Genomic DNA, 19,679 nt, shown 5'->3' with positions numbered 1-19,679 from the left:
TAAATATTTCAATTCCGTGTGAACAGTTGCCATTTTTAAACAGGCACTAAACAACCTGTGACTTGTTGGATTCTTTTTTCTTAACTTAACTTAAAGAGAGAAATAGCATGACTCTGGCTAGTGGGAATAGACTTTCGACTTCCTGCTGGCTGCCCCATTGCTTCGCATTGGAAATCGGGATCAGGCAACAGTGAGGATGCTGCAGTGGGCCAGAACTGTGCAAATAGTCTTACACAAGGGTCCCCGATACTCCATGGACCTGCATTGGGCTGCAGCCTGCCAGAAACTGGCCCACGCAAAGTGAAACCCCATCTATGGGATTCAAGCAGCATGTGGGAGATCAAGGAGAGATTCCACCTGGAAATAAGGAGGAATTTCCTGACAGTGAGAACAATCAACCGATGGAACAGAAGTTGCCTTCGGAAGTTGTGGGAGCTTCATCCCTGGAGGCTTTCAAGAAGAAGATGGACTGCCATCTGTCAGAAATGGTGTAGAGTCTCATGCTTGGGTGGGGGGGTTGGACCTCCAAGGTCCCCTCCAACTCTGTTAATCTGTTAACCACATTCCCTCAGGTCCACAGGAAAAAACACCCTATACAGTACCTTTCCCTGGTGCCCAAAGATTTGGAAGCAGCTGGCCTAAAGATCCTTGAAATTTCATCCCCACAGGACGAACAGGCTCTGGATTTTGTACACATTCTTTAAGTTATAAGATCTGAGGCACCATGACTCAAAAACTGTTTTCCCATCATGAACTGTTGGTTGCAAACAGATACACACAATAAGACTTTCCATAGTAGACAGAGAATAAAAATGTTGATGAATAGCCTATAGTCGTGATAGCAAACCTAGGGCATGTGTGCCAGAGGTGGCACGTGGAGCCATTTGTTAGGTCACGCCAGGTGGTGCCCGCCAATTTTGGCCTTTTTCGGCTGTTTTTTGCCCTCTGGGCAACCTGGAAGTTCAGGTTGCCCAGGTGACTTCCGGTTTGCCCATAGTGCCTTTTTTCGCACTCCAGAGCTCCGGAAAGCGAAAAAGAGCACTACAGGCAAACCGGAAGTCACTGTTCCCAAACTTCCGGATTACCCGTAGGGCCATTTTTTGCCCTCCGGAGAGGCGGGGGAGGCTGTTTTCGCCCTCCCCAGGCTCCTAGAAAGCCTCTGGAACCTGGGGATGGCATAAAAAGCAGGGGGGGGAGGCCGCTGGTCATACGTGCATGCACAGGGGGATAGCGTGCATAGCATTATGGGTATGGGCACACCCACGCGCGACCTCCCTGCGCTCCCCCTGCTTTTGGTACGCGATCCCAAAAAGGTTAGCCATCATTGGTCTATAGCCACTAGAGGGAGCTTTTCTCTAACATTGCATTGGAGAAATGAGACCTTAAATCCCCACCTTTTAAAAAAAATTACAGCCCACAAACTTTGCAGGGAAAAGCGGTAAAAATGTTATAAGGCGATTTTGCTGGATTTAGTCATTCAAGTCAAGACTGCCACTGAATTTTGTCCATTAATAAGTGGATGAGAGTCCTGTGCCGCTGGGCAGGCTAACCTACTCACCGTAAAACATGTTTTTGCAACTTCAGCAGCAAACTGGAGAGTTTTTTTCTCCTTCCCAGCCTTCCACACTGAAAGCCTGCAATTTTAGACATGAATTCCGATTGGTTTCAATCAGGAAAAAAAATGGGAAAACTAGAAAAAAATGTGGCCAAGGTTTTCCTTATATCCCCCATTGCAAAAATCTGGGCCAATCGCTGAAGGAGCCCTTGTGTAGGAAGTTATCACTCAACCCTCTCCTTAGGAAAATGAAATATTCTAGAAAATATTTAAAAAGGCAAAATATTATATTTTCCCTAAAGGAGAAGCATGTTTCTAAAGACATTAATCAGAGCCTCAGCTCCCTGCGTCCACCCCCACCTCCCAGAAGATATTTTGGTGCCAACCTATCTACAAGACAAAGGATATGGTCCTCAAGGTGGATCAGATTAGCCCTCAGTCTCTTTACTACAGTCTTTAGTAAAGAAAATGTATATTTAATTATTCATGTAATAACTGCAGCTAGAGTTGTATTTGCACAAAATTGGAAAAAAAATTCCCTCAGAGGGAGAGGCACCGTATTTTTCAGAGTATAAGATGCATCTTTCCCTCCCCTAAAAGAGCATGGAAATGTTGGGGCGTCTTATACATCAAATACAGCCATTTTTGACTTCCCAAAGCCCCACCCCACATCCCATTTTTCTGAAAAACGGGGGCGTTTTTGCCTCCCCCCACCCCCCGGAAGCACTCTGCAGGCTTCAGCAGGGATGGGGGGAGGGAAAAATGCCCCCGTTTTGGTGAAAAATGGGGGCATTTTTGCCTTCCACTAGGACTCCAAGATCTCACTGAAAGTTACTACTGGTAGGTTCTCTATCCTATAGATGGGCTGTAGATGTGCCACCTGCCTTTGATAGGAGTTCCTAAAGATTTATCCTCTCCAAGTTGCCCCGCATGAAGTAAGATTGTTTTCCAACTTTTTGTCATTCCTGCAGCCAACTCTGAATTTCACAAACAGACTTTCGGTCCTGTCTACTCTTCCAGATGTTTGACGAAAAGAACGTTGCAGCCGCTGGCTGAATGGAGCTCCAATTATGCTCCTACTTGTGGGCCTAGGTATCCTCCCAGCCAAGTCTAGTATCCACCAGCCAAAGGGAGAACATGGGAAGTTTGGAGGGTGTGTGGGTGGGTGTGCTTTGAACAGGCAAAGAGGCATTCCCAGAGAATAATAAGAACCTGATTCCCAACTTTTAAAAGGAAAATTGCAGTTATTGCAATCATCTTGCTTGAAAAAGTATAATATTGTTAAAAGCTTTTTAAAAAGTGTAACAGGCTGTACTTTATACGCGGTACGTAATGTACAGGAGGAAGCCACAGTACACAGGCAGACACATTAGCCTTGTTTTACTTAATCCAGGCCTGGAAGCAAAATAACTTGGCAACCTTAAAGCATGAAATGTTGGCAAAGAAGGATCCATGGTCATAAACCTACATGCTTAGGCTCCAGGACAGTAACCCAAGTTAAGTTACTTAATATTACAGCAGTGGATGAGAGCCCAGGAGAATCCCGGGAGCTGTTTCATATTTCACTTTCCAGTACAGATGTAAGATAATCTCTAAACCCGATGCTGTTTCTGCTTGCACAAGCCCATGCAAAAAATGGATATGCAGGAAGATTTAGACTTAACGACTGCAATCGGGACTCGGTGTCTGGAAGTAAGTTGTAACAGTCCTCGGTCAAGGCATCCACATGACCAGATCTGATTTTAGGGCCATTTTGGGGGGATTGTTAAGCAAAAATTCTGTAGCAAAATCTTTTACAATGACTGGAAATGCTCCAAAGTCTATAAAGCACTTGTTTCATTCTGTCCTCACATAATTTTATTTATTTATTTATTTATTTTATTGAACTTATTAGTCGCCCCCTCTCCCCACAGGGACTCGGGGCGACGTACAGAGCAATAATCAAGATCAATAATTTTGAATAGTTTCTAAATGACCGGTCATAAGTTGAGGACTACCTGTATGCTAAAAAGGTTTTTTTTTAAAAAAACTTTCTAACAAGTGCATTGCAAACCCAACCATATCTCTCTCTCTCCCTCTTCCTTCCCTCGCTCTCTCCCTCTCATCTATTTAGTCTATCTGTCTGTCTGTCTAGACTCACTCACTCTCTCTCTCTCTCTCTCTCTCTCTCTCTCTATATATATATATATATATATATATATATATATATATATATATATGTATGTATGTATGTGTGTGTGTATACACACACACACACACACATATATATAGATAGAGAGATAGAGACATAGAGAGATAGAGAGACAGACAGACAGACAGACAGACAGACACAGAGACGGAGAGGGAGAGGGAGAGGGAGAGACCAGGTGGAAGGACTAAAAGACCTCCAAGGTCCCTTCCAATATTCTATTCTGGAATATGGGCTCCCTCCATTCCTTTGACTGATGTATATCTATCTATCTGTTAAGTAATTAAGCTCCCCGTTAGAAGAGCGAGTATGCAGAGAAGCGTAATGAGAGTGATATGGAATAACATGCACAAACCAGCATACAGAGACACTGAATAGTATAAAAATGTAGTAGTTTACCATGTAGAAATATAGAGGTATTCAGAGTCCAATTAACAGTCCAAGTCATACACGGTTCAGCAATTCAGTTATCAAAATAGTCAGTCTAACACACAAAGTATAGCTGAACAGTAGCAAACCACAATACCTCAGTATACACCGATCAGCTTCTAACGAAACAGAGAGCTAACAGCCATTCTGGCTCCCTTTTATGGCTGCTTGAGGTAATAAACCAATTACATCTCTTAAGCATTTAAAGTAACAGTAATCATAGCTTATATACATTGCCAAGCCAAGCCTAGGGTTACATCCCTAACACTATCAATCAGCTATCTATCTATCTATCTATCTATCTATCTATCTATCTATCTATCTATCTATCTATCTATCTATCTACAATATCTATCTATGGAATCTTCAAAGCATCTATCTATCAATAATATCTACCCATCATTTGTCTTCTGTTTAATTTGTAGGTTGCCCCAATTTACACAACTTTTGAGTAGACTTACAAGTAACAATACAATACAAACCAACCACCAGAAAACATGACTAATATTCAGAGAGAAAAACATTTACCAGTACTCATAATCCTCATAACTCGTGAAACCCACACAGCCACCTAACCCAAAGCTTGGGGGTGGGGGAAGAACCCCAGGATTTGAAGTGACATAATGCCAGGCAGGTGAGCTGGAGAGATATTGCTCTAAAGGATAGGAATTGTGACAGAGAAGTTGACATATTCAGCAAACTGGGGCTTAATCAATACGGCACAGAAAAATGTACCAAAAAAAAGCAAGCCAATGTGGCATAGTGCTTAAGGTACCAGGCTAGAAGCCAGGAGACAGCGAGTTCTAGTTCTGCTAGAAGCACAAAGCCAACTAGGTAACCTTGAGCCAATCTTTCTCTCTCAGCCCTGGGAAGAAGAATGCCAGGGCAAACCACTTCCAACAACCTTGCCAAAAGACTGCAGGGACTTGTCCATTAGTCATCTTAATAGCCTTCATTAACTGAATCAGAGTTCATCATCCTGAATCAAGACTAAATCAAACAAGAGAGCCAGTTTTTTTAGTGAGTAAAAGAACCGTTGGGCTACAAAATACAGGAATCCAGTTTGGGTCACCCAAAAAAGATGCTTGAGACTCTAGAAAAAGTGCAGAGAAGAGCAACCAAGATGATTAGGGGACTGGAGGCTAAAAGATATAAAGAACGGTTGCAGGAACTGAACATGGCTAGTCCAGTGAAGAGAAGGACCAGGGGAGACAGGATAGCAGTCTTCCAATACTTGAGGGGCTGCCACAAAGAAGAGGGAGTCAATCTATTCTCCAAAGCACAAGGCAGGACAAGGAACAATGGATGGAAACTGATCAAGGAGAAATTCAACCTAGAAATATGGAGGAATTTTCGGACAGGGAGAACAATCAATCGATGGAACAGAAGTTGCCTTTGGAAGTTGTGGGAGTTTTATCCCTGGAGGCTTTCAAGAAGAGACTGGACTGCCATTGGACAGAAATGGTGTAGGGTCTCCTGCTTGGGAGGGGGGTTGGACCAAATGACCTACAAAGTCCCTTCCAACCCTGTTATTCTGTTCTGTTCTGAATTCTTCCACTTCAGGGGAGATCTGTCTTATGTGAGGTTAGCCCTAAGAAGAAGAATGCAAAAGGTAAAGACTCTGGTGAAAATGTTGCAAAGACAACGGCAAGGACCTGTCCATGTAATAGCCAGGAATGGCTTAAAACTACCAAACAGTAACGAAAAAATCCCCAAATCAAATCCCCAAAATATAATGGTTTACCTCCAGGGTCTCCAAACTTGGCAACTTTAAGATTTGTGGATTTAAACTCCCAAAATTCCAAAGTCCACAAGTCTGAAGGTTGCCAAAACTGGAGACTTCTGACAGCCTACACAAAGAATCTTGTGTGTGTTCTTAACACCGGGCAAATTCTTGCAAGTCTGTTTACTTCAAACGAACATATTTTTTCTTTCTTTCTGCGCTTGGCTCTTCAGATCTAATCCTCCCTCAGAAAGGAAAAAACAACAACTTCCAATTAGCGATTTGAGGGATGTTTTTACCACAGGCGTACAAGATAAATCAAACCAATGATATGATTAGAGATATCTGGAATCAGACAACAAGCTAGGTAATCATCCTGTTTTTCAGGGTTGTTGTTTTTTTTAAAAAAAAGCAACTTTGTGTTGATCAGGGCTGGGGAACAGATGTTACCTCCAGATGTGACTGAACTACAGTGTCAGCAATCTGCAGTGTTGGCTGTGCTGGTTAAAGCTAGCTGGAGTTGCTGCTCCAAAGGTATTAAAATTTAATATTTTAATCGAGGGAAGTAGATGTGTCTAGTCTAACAACCTCCTCACTATCTGGCTCTGCTGTGAGCTCCGCAAGCCACCGCTGGACCACAACAAAAGGAAAGGACTAGGGAGTGACATGATAAAAGTCTTCTAGTACGTGAGGAGCAGCTGCAGAGGAGAGAGGGTCAACCTATTCTCCCAAGTAGCTGAGGGCAGGACAAGAAGTAACGGGTGGAAGATCATTAGAGAGAGATCCACCCTAGAACTAATGAGAAATTTTCTGACAGTGAGAACAATTACTTAGTGGAACTTCTTGCCTCCAGAAGTTGTGGGTTCTCCATCACTGGAGATTTTTAAGAAAAATCTGGACAGCCATTTGCCCAGAATGGTATCGGATCTACTGCTTGACCAAGGAGTTGGATTAGAAGACCCCCACACACACATAAGGTCCCTTCCAACCTTAATATTCTATGTTCTGTTCTGTTTCTTCCAGTGACTTTGGTAGATCAGATGCCATGAATGAGTTTGCATTAATTTTGGCAGCTCCTGTTATACTTGTTGTCTTCTTCACAGTCTCATCTCACATCTGTAGGGTGTAGGGTCTCCTGCTTGGGCAGGGGGTTGGATTAGATGACCTACAAGGTCCTTTCCAACTCTATTAATCTAATCTAATGTAATTTATTTTAATTTTAGCTGGCTGTAATTCTATGCAGTTCTAGGAATATGCTCACCAATCCATGCACGGGTTTATTGTTTAGCCTCATGGAAGATAACTTAGATAACTTATAAAGATAAAGATAGGTCCAACTCTACTATTGAATTGTATTATAACATGTTATCCTAACATCAAAGAATCAGTTCAGAATATGGTGCAGCCCTCCCCACCTCCATGTAATAACAGTCCTACTGGATCAAATCAAAAACCACTTAGAAAGGGTGCAGAGAAGAAAAAGGAGAAGGAGGAGGAGGAGGAGAGGAAAAAGAAGAAAAAGAAAAGGAAGGAGCAGAAGAAGAAACAGAAGGAGGAGAAGAAGGAGAAGGAGAAGGAGAAGGAGAAGGAGAAGGAGAAGAAGAAGAAGAAGAAGAAGAAGAAGAAGAAGAAGAAGAAGAAGAAGAAGAAGAAGAAGAAGAACAACAACAACAACAACAACAACAACAACAACAACAACAACTACAACTACTACTACAACAACAACAACAACAACAGTCTGGAGCCTAAATCGTATGAAGAACAGTTAAGGGAACTAGGTATGTCTAACAAAGAGAAGGACCAGGGGTGATACGATAGCAATCTTCCAGTACTTGAGGGGCAGCCACAGAGAAGAGAGGGTCAACCTATTCTCCAAAGTATCTGAGGCCAGGGCAAGAAGTAACGGATGGAAGATCATTAGAGAGAGATCCACCCTAGAACTAATGAGAAATTTTCTGACAGTGAGAACATTTAATCAGTGGAACTGTGTGCTTCCAGAAGTTGTGAGTACTCCATCACTGAAGGTTTTCAAGAAGAGACTTGACAGCTGTTTGTCTGGAATGATATAGAGCAAAGATGGTGAACCTTTTCGGAACCAAGTGTTGTGCGGAAACATCACGAGTGCATGCATGCACTCGCTGGGGCTGCGCTCCAGAAAAATTGAACTTCCGAGTTCTGGCATGCACACTGGCCAGCCAGAGCACATGTGCACACCGGTTTCCAGCACAGTTGCTTGTGAGAAGGACAGGTGAAGTTTATGGATTGGCATCTGGGAATCCCACTTACCTGCACTGGTAAAATCTGACTTCAAAGTAATTTTCTCCCTCTCTTAACATTACAGTCTGAAATACATCCCAGAAATAAAAGTGCTCGAGGCGCCAGGCTAGAAAGCGGGAGAGGGTGAGTTCTAGTCCCACCTTAGGCATGAACTGTGGGCTGTGTGCATAGCCCTGTATTTCTCTACCTCAAGTTGATCACGAGGCCGTCAAGCCTGCAAGCCATCTTTTCTTTTGGACTTGGAGCCTGCCACACTTTCTACCAGGGACGTGCGGTCAGGGCAGGCAAGGGAGGCAGAGCCTCACCTCTCTTCATGAAATAATAGTATATAATACTATTTAGGCATACCAGGGGTTGTAACACTAATACATACCTATTTCCCTGGCTCAACTGATAAGGAAGTGAGCCCGTGGCTTAGTGGCTAACACTCCTGCCTAAGATATATACAGCCCGGGTTCAAATCCCAGTAAGGGTATGGCTAGCTGATGAGAGCTAATTAGCTCGAAATAGATCTATACTAGTCTCCCTTTATTTATTTATCAGTACAAATACAACACAAATATAAAAGGCAACATTAAAAATAAAAATATGGTTTTCTGCCTGCATGGTCTTCTGTGATGAAGCCGAAGGACAGAACGAGGGAGTAGTGACCTTCCTCCCATATTTAGGCATGCCAGGGGTTGTAACACTAATACATACCTATTTCCCTGGCTCAACTGATAAGGAAGTGAGCCTGTGGCTTAGTGGCTAACACTCCTGCCTAAGATATATACAGCCCGGGTTCAAATCCCAGTAAGGGTATGGCTAGCTGATGAGAGCTAATTAGCTCGAAATAGATCTATACTAGTCTCCCTTTATTTATTTATCAGTACAAATGCAACATATATATAACATATAGGCATACCAGGGGTTGTAACACTAATACATACATACATATATATACATATATATATATATATATATATATATATATATATATATATATATATATATATATATATATATATATATATATATATATATATATATATATATATATATATATATATATATATATATATATATATATATATATATATATATATATATATATATATATTATATACATCTGTCCGGCCGTGCCCGGGCGCTGCGGAGGCAGAAATGTTGTCGGCGCTCCCAGATGATGAAGCCACGAAAGCACCTTCCCCCAGTCGCTTTCGTGGCTTCGTCATCCGGGAGCGCCAACAACATTTCTGCCTCCGCAGCACCCGGGCGTGGCTGGACGGATGTAGCCAGAGCGACACCGAGGCGGTCCGGGCGGACGAAAGAGCGAGCGAGCGAGCGATGGAGAATCAGGCAGCCTGATCCTCGGTCGCTCACCTGCCGGACTGCCTCGGCGCCACTCTGGCTACCTCCATCCGTCCGCGCCCGCGAGCTGCAGAGGCAGAAATGTTGTCGGCGCTCCCAGATGACGAAGCCACGAAAGCGACTGGGGAACGACGAGAACCTTCCTGCCTCTGCTGGACTTCTGCAAAGTCCAGCAGAGGCAGGAAGGTTCTCGTCGTTCCCCAGTCGCTTTCGAGGACTGCGGAGCGCGAGCTGGCGGAGCACGCTCAGGAAGGCGGGGAATGGGATCACGTGTGCTGGAGGCTGAGGCAGCCTCAGCTTCCAGCACACGTGGTCCCATTCCCCGCCTTCCTGATGACGTCACCAGCCTCACCAGCCGTAAACCTCACCACACGTCACTGCTTTCTACTATTCATTTTCTACTGCGGGAAAAGGGGAGGAGGGATTATAAGGAGTTGGGTGATTTGTAGTCATAACAACATTCTTCCTAGAACCTCAAGGTCATCCTTTGTCTCTGCATCTGGCCGGAACTAGATGGGTGGAAGCTGCCAGCGTAGCAGTGGAAGATTGGACCATGGGATGGACTTGTGGGTCTGTGGGGGCAAGATCTTGAACTTTTAACTTGGGGGGGGAAAACCAGGAAGCTTTCAGAATCGGCTTTTCCCAGATGTGCCAACATGGCTCTCTTAATAAATTGGAACTTTGAGGAACCTTTTGCCTTGGACTCTAATCTACGTTTGGATGCTATTTGGAACCCTGACAGGGGTTTTATAATCTTAACTCTACAAAAAAAATATAACCTGTTTGGAAGCTTCCGAATAAGCCAACATCTAAACCACAATTTGAGATTGTCTTTCAGCAACACCAATGGCAACAATTCAAGCCATCTCCCAGATTCACCTCCAGCTACATTAAAACTAAAAGGCGATCATGACTGTATTTTCCAATGTCGTATTTTAGTAATCGAAGGCCGTTTCTCTTTCGGCCATTCCTGTAAGAAGCTTAGAAACATCTGGCGGACCAGAAATGAGAAGAGGATTCTGGACCGGATGCTTGCATGGCCTGATATTACCCCAAAAGGTCTTCCCCAGGTTCTCTGCCTTCAGATCATAGCAACATAGCTTCCAAACATCTGGAGGACTTCAGGTTGAAGAGAGCTGAACACAGAACAGTACAAAAGGAAATCACTTCTTTGACATTAAGCCAGCCAAATCCACATGTGTTTTCTAACAAGCCTCCACATCCTTTTGCAAGTCTGGATTGGTACTGACAAACTTCTCTTTCCATACAGAGCACGCAAGGCTGTTTATTCCACAGGAAGGCACGCAAACACGCAAACACACACACACACACAACCCCAGGACTCATCAAAATAACTTTGATGCATTTGTCGTTGAATTGCATTTTAGAAAGTAATGATCTCTTTAAGAACCTGATTTTCTCCCTTGAAAATGGCAGAGGGAAGGAACAGGGAGGATACAATCTATAATTCCCAATTCACCCACTATCAAAATCCCATCTCCAGAGACATCAAAAGAGACACTGAAATGACTTTATGAGAACAGGAATATCTCATTCATGTGGGTGCTAATTTCTTGGGGGGGGGGGAAACCCATCTAGAATGGAATGGAATGGAATGGAATGGAATGGAATAGAATAGAATAGAATAGAATAGAATAGAATAGAATAGAATAGAATAGGATAGAAAGAGTGGAGTGGAGTGGAGTGGAGTGGAGTGGAGTGGAATGGAATGGAATAGAATAGAATAGAATAGAATAGAATAGAATAGAATAGAATGGAACAGAACAGAACAGAACAGAACAGAAGAATGGAGTGGAGTGGAGTGGAGTGGAGTGGAGTGGAGTGGAGTGGACTGGACTGGAATAGAATAGAATAGAATAGAATAGAATAGAATAGAATAGAATAGAATAGAAAGAGTGGAGTGGACTAGAGTAGAGTAGAGTACAATAGAATAGAACAGAACAGAACAGAAAAGAATAGAATTCTTTATTGGCCAAGCATGGTTGGACACACAAGGAGGTTGTCTTTGGTGCAGATGCTCTCAGTGTACATTAAAAAATACATTCACCAAGAATCATAAGATACAAAGTGATAGTCAAGGTTACTAATAAGCAATCAAATCATACTAGGAAACAAATAAAACAATATAAATTGTAAAGATACGAGCAACATGGTTATAGTCATAAGTGGGAGGAGATAAATAAGAAGAAGGAAGAGAAGAATAATAGTAATACAGTCTTAGTAAATAATTCGACAGTGTTGTGGGAATTAGTTGTTTAGCAGAGTGGTGGCATGTGGGAAAAAGCTTTCCTTGTGTCTAGTTGTTCCGGTGTGCAGTGACATCTCTGACACATTATCACAAGTTTTGGTTTTAACATGTGACAACTACTTCATGGTCTCACTTTCTGCCTGAGGCCATAACCTCACATTAGTTCAACAAAAGTGTGTTCTTACAAAATAATCTGCTTTCACACATGACCCAGGATTGAATCTAGCCCTTCAAGTGGTAGAAACAGAAAGAATCAAGGCACTTTGGTTACAGAGATTGCAACAGGATGTTATCCTCGCGTGCAACCCCACAAGACAGGATTGCAGAAGATAACTGAGGGGTTTTTCCACATCATTTTATTAAGATTTTCATAAAGAAAAGGAGAAATGTACAGAATCTAATATTGAGAAGAAAGAAAAGAAAGAAGAAAGAAAAAAAGACAAAAGAAGAAGGATAAGCCAAAAATGCAGGAAGGAAGGAAGAAAGGAAGGAGATAGGCAGACAGAGTCATAAAGAAAGAAGGGCAGGAGGGAGGGATACACATGAAAGAGAAAGAAAGAAAGAAAGAAAGAGAGGGGGGAGGAAGAGAAAGAAAGGAAGGAAGGAGACAGACAGACAGAGTCATAAAGAAAGAAGGGCGGGAGGGAGGGAGACACACGAAAGAGAAAGAAAGAAAGAAAGAAAGAAAGAAAGAAAGAGAGGGGGAGGAAGGAAGAGAAAGAAAGGAAGGAAGGAGACAGACAGACAGACAGAGGCATAAAGAAAGAAGGAAGGAAGGAAGGAAGGAAGGAAGGAAGAAGACAGAGAGAGATAAAAAAGAAGGGAGGGAGGGAGACACACAAAAGAGATAGAAAGAAAGAGAGAGAAAGGGAAGAAAGGAAGGAAAGAGAAAGAAAGGAAGGAAAGAAGGAAGGAAGGAAGAAAGCTTTCAATATTAAAGCAGTTATAAGTCTAAATTTATCTCTTACTTAAATGTTGTAGTATGACTTTCATTTTCTACGATAATTTTTTTCTAATCATCAAAACCACATATCACAAGTTCATCTATTTTTAAGGGTCAGCAATAAACTAACCTCTGAGTTTGCCATCTCAGCAAAGTCCCCTCATATTTCCTTTGTGGATCATGTCCGATCATTCCCCTTCGGTGCATGCAAAATCTTCCTGCAGTTAGGTACAAAAGACAAAATTCCAGCTTTTTTAAATTGATCAGCCCCCCAAGAAAAGCCTCACGTCTCAATTGCAGGCAGGCAATTTGTCTCGGGTTACAACCACCGCTGGGTCCAGAATTTCCATTGATAAGGAGAGCGGTTGTTAAGTGAATCACATCTGATGTTACAAACTTCTTTGGTCCTGTTTGTTAAGTGAACCGTTGCCCTTGTTAATCGTGCAGTCTTTAAGCAAATCGACCTCCTCCCATTGAAAACTTCACCTGCTGTCAGATACGGCTGGGAAGGTCACAGATGTTGATCATGTGATCCAGAGACACTGCAACAGTCACAAGTACATGCCAGTTGCCAAGCACCTAAGTCTTCATCACATGACCACAGGGATGCTGCAACGGTCATAAATGTGAGGAGTGGGTTGTAAGCCACTTTTTCAGCACCCTTGTAATTTCAAATGGTCACCTAAATGAAAGGTTGTAAGTCAAGGAGTACCAGTAATATGACTCAGTTTCCAGGAGCTTCAAGTAAGCATCTGTCTGACACCTCTCCAGGGGAGACAGGGTAGCAGCCTTCCAATATTTGAGGGGCTGCCACAGAGAGGAGGAAGGGGGTCAAGCTATTCTCCAAAGCACCTGAAGGCCAGAGAAGGAATAATGGATGGAAACTGATGGAGAGATTCAACCTGGAAATAAGAAGGAACTTTCTGACAGTGAGAGCAATCAACCCATGGAACAGAAGTTGCCTTCGGAAGTTGTGGGAGCTTCATCACTGGAGGCTTTCAAGAAGAGATTAGACTGCCATCTGTCAGAAATGGGGTAGGGTCTCCTGCTTGAGGGGGGGGTTGGACTAGATGACCTACCAATTCTGTTAATCTGTAAACCTCTTTTAGCTTGTAACATTAAGCACAGGCATGATGGGGTTTTTCTTGGTTTCCGTTTAGAAAAATGTGTGGAAGCAGCCAATTGTGGCTTCTTCAAAAGGCCAACATTAAACAGACTATGGTTTAAAGCAAGGTGTGAAGTCAAGCACATGCTTTGTTCCCGTTCTGTGCTAAATCACCGATCACCGTGGCATGTCAAAGAATCCTCAGTTGGTTGAGTCCACCTACAGGTTGAGCCAGAGAAATTCGGGGCTTACAAAAGTTGGAAAATCACACAAAGTCATCAACAAATAAACTGCATCAAGACAAGGACACAACTCCATTCACATATTGAAAAGCTCACAACAACTTGAATCTCAAGTGAATATACTGTAAGGTAGTCCTGGACTTATGAACGCAATTGAATTCCAGGGCTAAGGAAAATTAATTGAGCTTTGCCCCATTTTACAACCTTATGTGCCACCGTTGCTAAGTGAATCACTACAGCTGTTAGGTAAGCAACAAAGCCAATCACATGACCCCAGGACACAACATCCATCATATAAATAAACTCTAAATTTTATTTAGAGTTTAAATCCATCATATAAATAAACTCTAAATTTTAATTGTGTGGCCATAGGAGTGCGGCAACAGTCCTAAGTGTGAGAAACGGTCATAAGTCAGCTTTTTTTACTGCTGTTGTAACTCCAAACAGTCACTAAACAAATGGCTCTAAGTCGAGGACTACCTATGCAAGACTTATTGAAAAAAATAGTGACAATTTGTTCTGTGTCTTAGTTCTCGGGGACGCAGTGGCTCAGTGACTAAGACACTGAGCTTTTCGATCAGAAAGGTCAGCAGTTCGGCGGTTCGAATCCCTAGCGCTGCATAACTGAGTGAGCTCCCGTTACTTGTCCCAGCTTCTGCCAACCTAGCACTTCAAAAGCACGTAAAAATGCAAGTAGAAAAATAGGTGGGAAGGTAACAGCGTTCTGTGCGCCTTCGATGTTGAGTCATGCCAGCCACATGACCATGGAGACGTCCTCGTACAGCGCTGGCTCTTTGGCTTTGAAACAGAGATGAGCAACGCCTCCTAGAGTCGGGAACAACTAGCGCATATGTGCGAGGGGAACCTATCTTAGTTATGTAAGAGATCATGTTTTCCCTCTAATGAAAGAGAAAGAAAAGTTTGCACTTTTTGTGAATTCTCTGACACGCTCATTTTTTCCCCTACTTGATTGAAAGTACAGCATAGAAGATGTTGACGTTAATTATTTCCAAAATATGCAAAAAGCAGCAGTTTTCCATCCCTGCTTCCTCCAAAACTCTATTTATGATATAGTTTACTGACGGTGAAACATCTGATCGCTTCTGGTCACGTTTAATATTGCAAAGGGGGGGGGAGGCACATAGAGAAAAGACATTTTTGCATAAAGTGTGCGGAGGGGGAGGGAATGCACATGATTTGAGGTTTTGATGATAAAGAAAAAATGGACGATAGGAAAAAAGTGAACCTTTTTTGTGTAATAGTAGAGAAAGAAAACTGTCCAGAGTCGCTTTATTGCTCAGATGGACAGCATATAAATTTAAGAAAATTAAAAACAAGAGATGATTTTTTGTCCTCATACTTGCAACATAAAAAAGTGGATTTCCCCCCCCCCTTTTTTTTTTCTTGGTATTCTTTATTGCTGTGTTTTTTTTCCGTCTGTTTCTTTGTTGTCTCTGTTTTGTATTGCTTTGTGTTAGTTTTTATGCTCCCTTTAAAACTTTTATTAATATTTTTTTTTGGGGGGGGAAACAGATGAAGGGGACAGGATTGTCCCCAATGTTCTTTGATTACCCTCTTCTAGAACATAGAATAACAGGGTTGGAAGGGACCTTGGAGGTCTTCTAGTCCAAGGGTCTCAAACCTTGGCAACTTTAAGACTTGTGGACTTTGCTGACTTATGAGCTTTGCTGGCTGAGGAATTCTGGGAATTGAAGTACTCAAGTCTTAAAGTTGCCAAGGTTGGAGACCCCTGCTCTAATCCAAACCCTTGCTCGGGCAGGAGACCCTATTCCATTCCAGACAAATGGCTGTCTTCTTCTTGTTGTTGTTAGATGCGAAGTGGTGTCCAACCCATCGCGACCCCATGGACAACGTTCCTCCAGGCCTTCCTGTCCTCTACCATCCTCTGGAGTCCATTTAAGCTCATGCTGACCACTTCATTGACTCCATCCAGCCACCTCATTCTCTGCCGTCTCCTTCTTCTTTTGCCCTCCATCGTTCCCAGCATGAGGCTCTTCTCCAGGGAGTCCTTCCTTCTCATTAGGTGGCCAAAGTGCTTGAGTTTCCTCTTCAGGATCTAGTCTTCTGAAGAGCAGTCAGGGTTGATCTCCTCTAGGACTGACAGGTTGGATGGCCTTGCAGTCCAAGGGACTCAATGCAGGAGTCTTCTCCAGCACCAGAGTTCAAAGGCCTCCATTCTTTGGTGCTCAGCCTTTCTTATGGTCCAACCTTCACAGCCATCCATTGCAACTGGGAAAGCCATAGCCTTGACTAGACACACTTTTGTTGTCAGGGTGATGTCTCTGCTTTTTAGTATGCTGTCTAGATTTGCCATAGCTTTCCTCCCCAGTAGCAAGCGTCTTTTACTTCCTTGCTGTAATCCCCATCTGCGGTGATCTTGGAGTCCAGGAAAATATAATCTGCCACTACCTCCATTTCTTCCCCGTCTATTTGCCAGGAATTGAGAAGGATGGATGCCATGATCTTAGTTTTCCTAATGTTGAGTTTCAAGCCACCTTTTGCACTCTCCTTCTTCACCCACAAGATACCTACATGGGGGGTGCCCAGACACGCTATTGAGAACATAACTATAGAACAAAAACAAGATGTAACTACATATGCAGAACTTCTTAGTATGGATAGAGGTGTACCACAGTTAAAATCTTTGAATGCATTAAGAGATGAAAGGATAATTCAAACCTGGTTTCAGTATGGTCAGTTACAGGCTAGATGCAAAAAAGACCAGAAATCTGGTATTATCCAAAATGAGGATAATTTGATAAAGCAAATTAGGGACCAGGGTCAAATGCACATAAAAAGGTGGTATAATGTATTGATAGAAATAGACTCAGAAACAGAATTAGTTAAAGATTGTATGATATAAAATGGGCACAAAATTTTGAAGAACCAATAATGATGGAAACATGGGAAGAGATCTGGGTAAGAAATGTAAAATTTACACAATCTCAGAACTTGAGAGAGAATTTCTACAAGATGTTGTACAGATGGCATTTAGATCCAAAAAGGCTAGCCTGTATGTATCCGAATCTACAATCTAAATGTTGGAGATGTGACTGTGTTGGTGCCACGTATTACCATATTTGGTGGACTTGTAAAAAAGTTAAAGCATTTTGGATAAAAATATGGTGGGTTATTCAAAATATTTTGAAAAAGAGGATAAAGTTTACACCCCAGTTGTTTTTGTTAGGTATAGTTTCAGACTGTACTGTTATAGAGACCAATTTGATTTTGAACCTAATGACGGCAGCAAGATTGTTGGTGGCGCAATATTGGAAGAAGGAAGAGTTGCCCACTATCCAAGAATGGACGTTAAAAGTAGTAAACTTAGCAGAGATGGCCAAAATTTCAGCGTATCTGAAGGACCACTCAGATGAGAAGTACGAGCTGAACTGAAGATGGATTGACTATATTCAAAACAAATAACGGACTAAAAAATTTCAGTTAGCTTATAAATGAAGGCATAAGGAATGCTACAATTTATTCAAAGCTAGTTTAATAAAGGGGGAGTTAAAAGCACAAGAATAGTAACATGTTAAAATTAGTTAGCTTATGTTAGCGTATGGTTGTTAAATGTTTATACCCTGCATTTTGCTCTGGGAGGTCGGGGGGGAGGGAGGGAAGGAAGAGGGGTAGGGATGGGGGAAGAGGGAAGGGTAAGGCGGGGTAATAATTGTAAAACTTATTAAAAATTTTAAGAAAAAGAAGAAGAAAGGCCTCCATTCTTTGGCGCTCAGCCTTCCTTATGGTCCAACTTTCACCGCCGTACATTGCAACTGGGAAAACCATAGCTGTCTAGTCTCTTCTTAAAACCCTCCAGTGATGGATGGAGCACCAAAACATCTGGAGGCAGGCAGTTCCACTGGTCAATTGTTCTCACCATTAGGAAATTCCTGCTTAGTTCTAGATTGGAAAACTCTACATCTCTACAGGCCTTTCATTCCGCTATCTCTGCACCTCTCCTTTGGGCTAAGGCAGGGGTGTCCAAACTTGGGAACTTTAAGACTTGTGGACTTCAACTCCCAGAATTCCCCAGCCAGCCATGCTGGCTTGGGAATTCTGGGAGTTGAAGTCCACAAGCCTTAAAGTTCCCAAGTTTGGACACCCCTGGGCTAAGGGATGACGAGATAAAAACAGGGCACCCATCCCAAATACAGAGAGTCCTCTACAGTCTGAGGCAAATCTGGCTTTTTATGGCTTCAGGATTGCCACAAAACCAGGGGTGGGTGGGTAATAGATAGCTGGGGCTTTGTAGTCAAAACAGAAAGTTTTTCTATGGGAACCAAGGAGATTTCGACAGGTGGCTGGAAAGAGGAGGAGTAAATTTACCAAGCAACCGGCCAGCAGCTGTATTGGACAATGTGACTTGAGGGAAAGGGGGAACTTTCACTTTTTCAATTAGGTGAAAATCGCAGGAACTTTCAGAGTCGGTTTTCACCAGTTGTGCCAATATGATGCATCCAATAAATTGTTCTTTGAGGAATCGACCTGCCTCGGAGTTCTGTTTTCAATGGGTGCATTACTTGGAACGCTGACAGAATCATTTAATCACCATTCCAAATTACAATGGGCTTCAAAAAAAACAAAACCTACTTATGACGCATCCTGAAAGTGATGGATGCCACCTTCCTGTGATTAGGGGGCTGTTCTGCAAAACTACAACAGGCAGGCGGGACACTTAGCAAATCAGTCAAACTAAGACACCCTCGCGAAAAAAAAAACAAGCGGATTGCTGTGTAAACTTTCCCATGAACTTTGTGTGAATGTTACGCTAAATCGAAAAATTTAACAGCTGGCGTTTTGCTTTGTTTTGTTTTCAGATGACATTGCCCTTTACTAGAATGTGGTTCAATTTAGCTTGAAACCTTGGCCAAAGGACATTTCAACAATCCAAAATAGTGACCGACATGGCCAATGGATTATTTTACAGAATATTTGCACGTTTCCCTCGGAAGGTGCATGTGAATTTACCCAGCTTACTGTATGTGCACACGTAGGCTGGACTCTTTACGGATTAAACCCGAAACCCTGGTTTACAACATCGAGTGGCTGAATCGATGGTTGCAAAGCTCAAGGTGAACACCAGAGGGCGGCAAATACATAAGATGGAACCTTGCTGCCATCTAGGGGCCCAGTGGGGTTTTGCAGCTGAGAGGCAATGCCCGAACAGCTACAGGCATTCCTCAAGTTACAACCGCAGCAGAGTCTGCCCTTTTCAATCGTAAGTCGCAACAGTTGTAAACAGGTTGGAGACATGGTTTTATGACTTTTTTGTAGTAGTCATTAAGTAAATGGCATGGTCTGAAGTGGGAACAACACATCCTATGTGCAAGCATCACGGTAAATACCTGTAAAGGATATTATGGATGAACATGGGGACTTGGTGTTGTGGTGCAATGGTTAGAATGAAATATTGGAGGCTAACTCTTCCCACAGTCAAGAGTTCGATCCTGACTGCCTCAAGGTTGACTTCACCTTCCATCCTTCCCATGTCAGTAAAATGAAGACCCAGATGGTTGGGGAAAATATGCTGACTCTCTAAACAGCTTAGAGAGGGCTGTAAAAGCACTGTGAAGCGGA

The 19,679-nt window shown here is 42.7% G+C and overlaps 1 protein-coding gene across 1 annotated transcript in view; it reads right to left on the bottom strand.

Annotated features, from left to right (window-relative positions):
- The window catches only part of NECAB2 (N-terminal EF-hand calcium binding protein 2), a 213,406-nt gene extending 200,451 nt beyond the window's left edge, over positions 1-12,955 (bottom strand). Inside the window, exon 1 of the mRNA XM_081963382.1 lies at positions 12,865-12,955. Coding sequence (XP_081819508.1) covers positions 12,865-12,879 — 15 coding nt within the window. The 5' untranslated portion in view covers positions 12,880-12,955. The remainder of the gene's footprint in view (positions 1-12,864) is intronic.
- Between the last annotated feature and the right edge of the window lie 6,724 nt (positions 12,956-19,679).

The sequence above is a fragment of the Natrix helvetica genome, assembly GCF_964273705.1.
Source record: "Natrix helvetica genome assembly, chromosome: 10".
Classification (NCBI taxonomy): Eukaryota; Metazoa; Chordata; class Lepidosauria; order Squamata; family Natricidae; genus Natrix; species Natrix helvetica.
The sequence above is the reverse complement of the archived record's forward strand: the minus strand, read 5'-3'. Positions and strand labels throughout refer to the sequence as shown.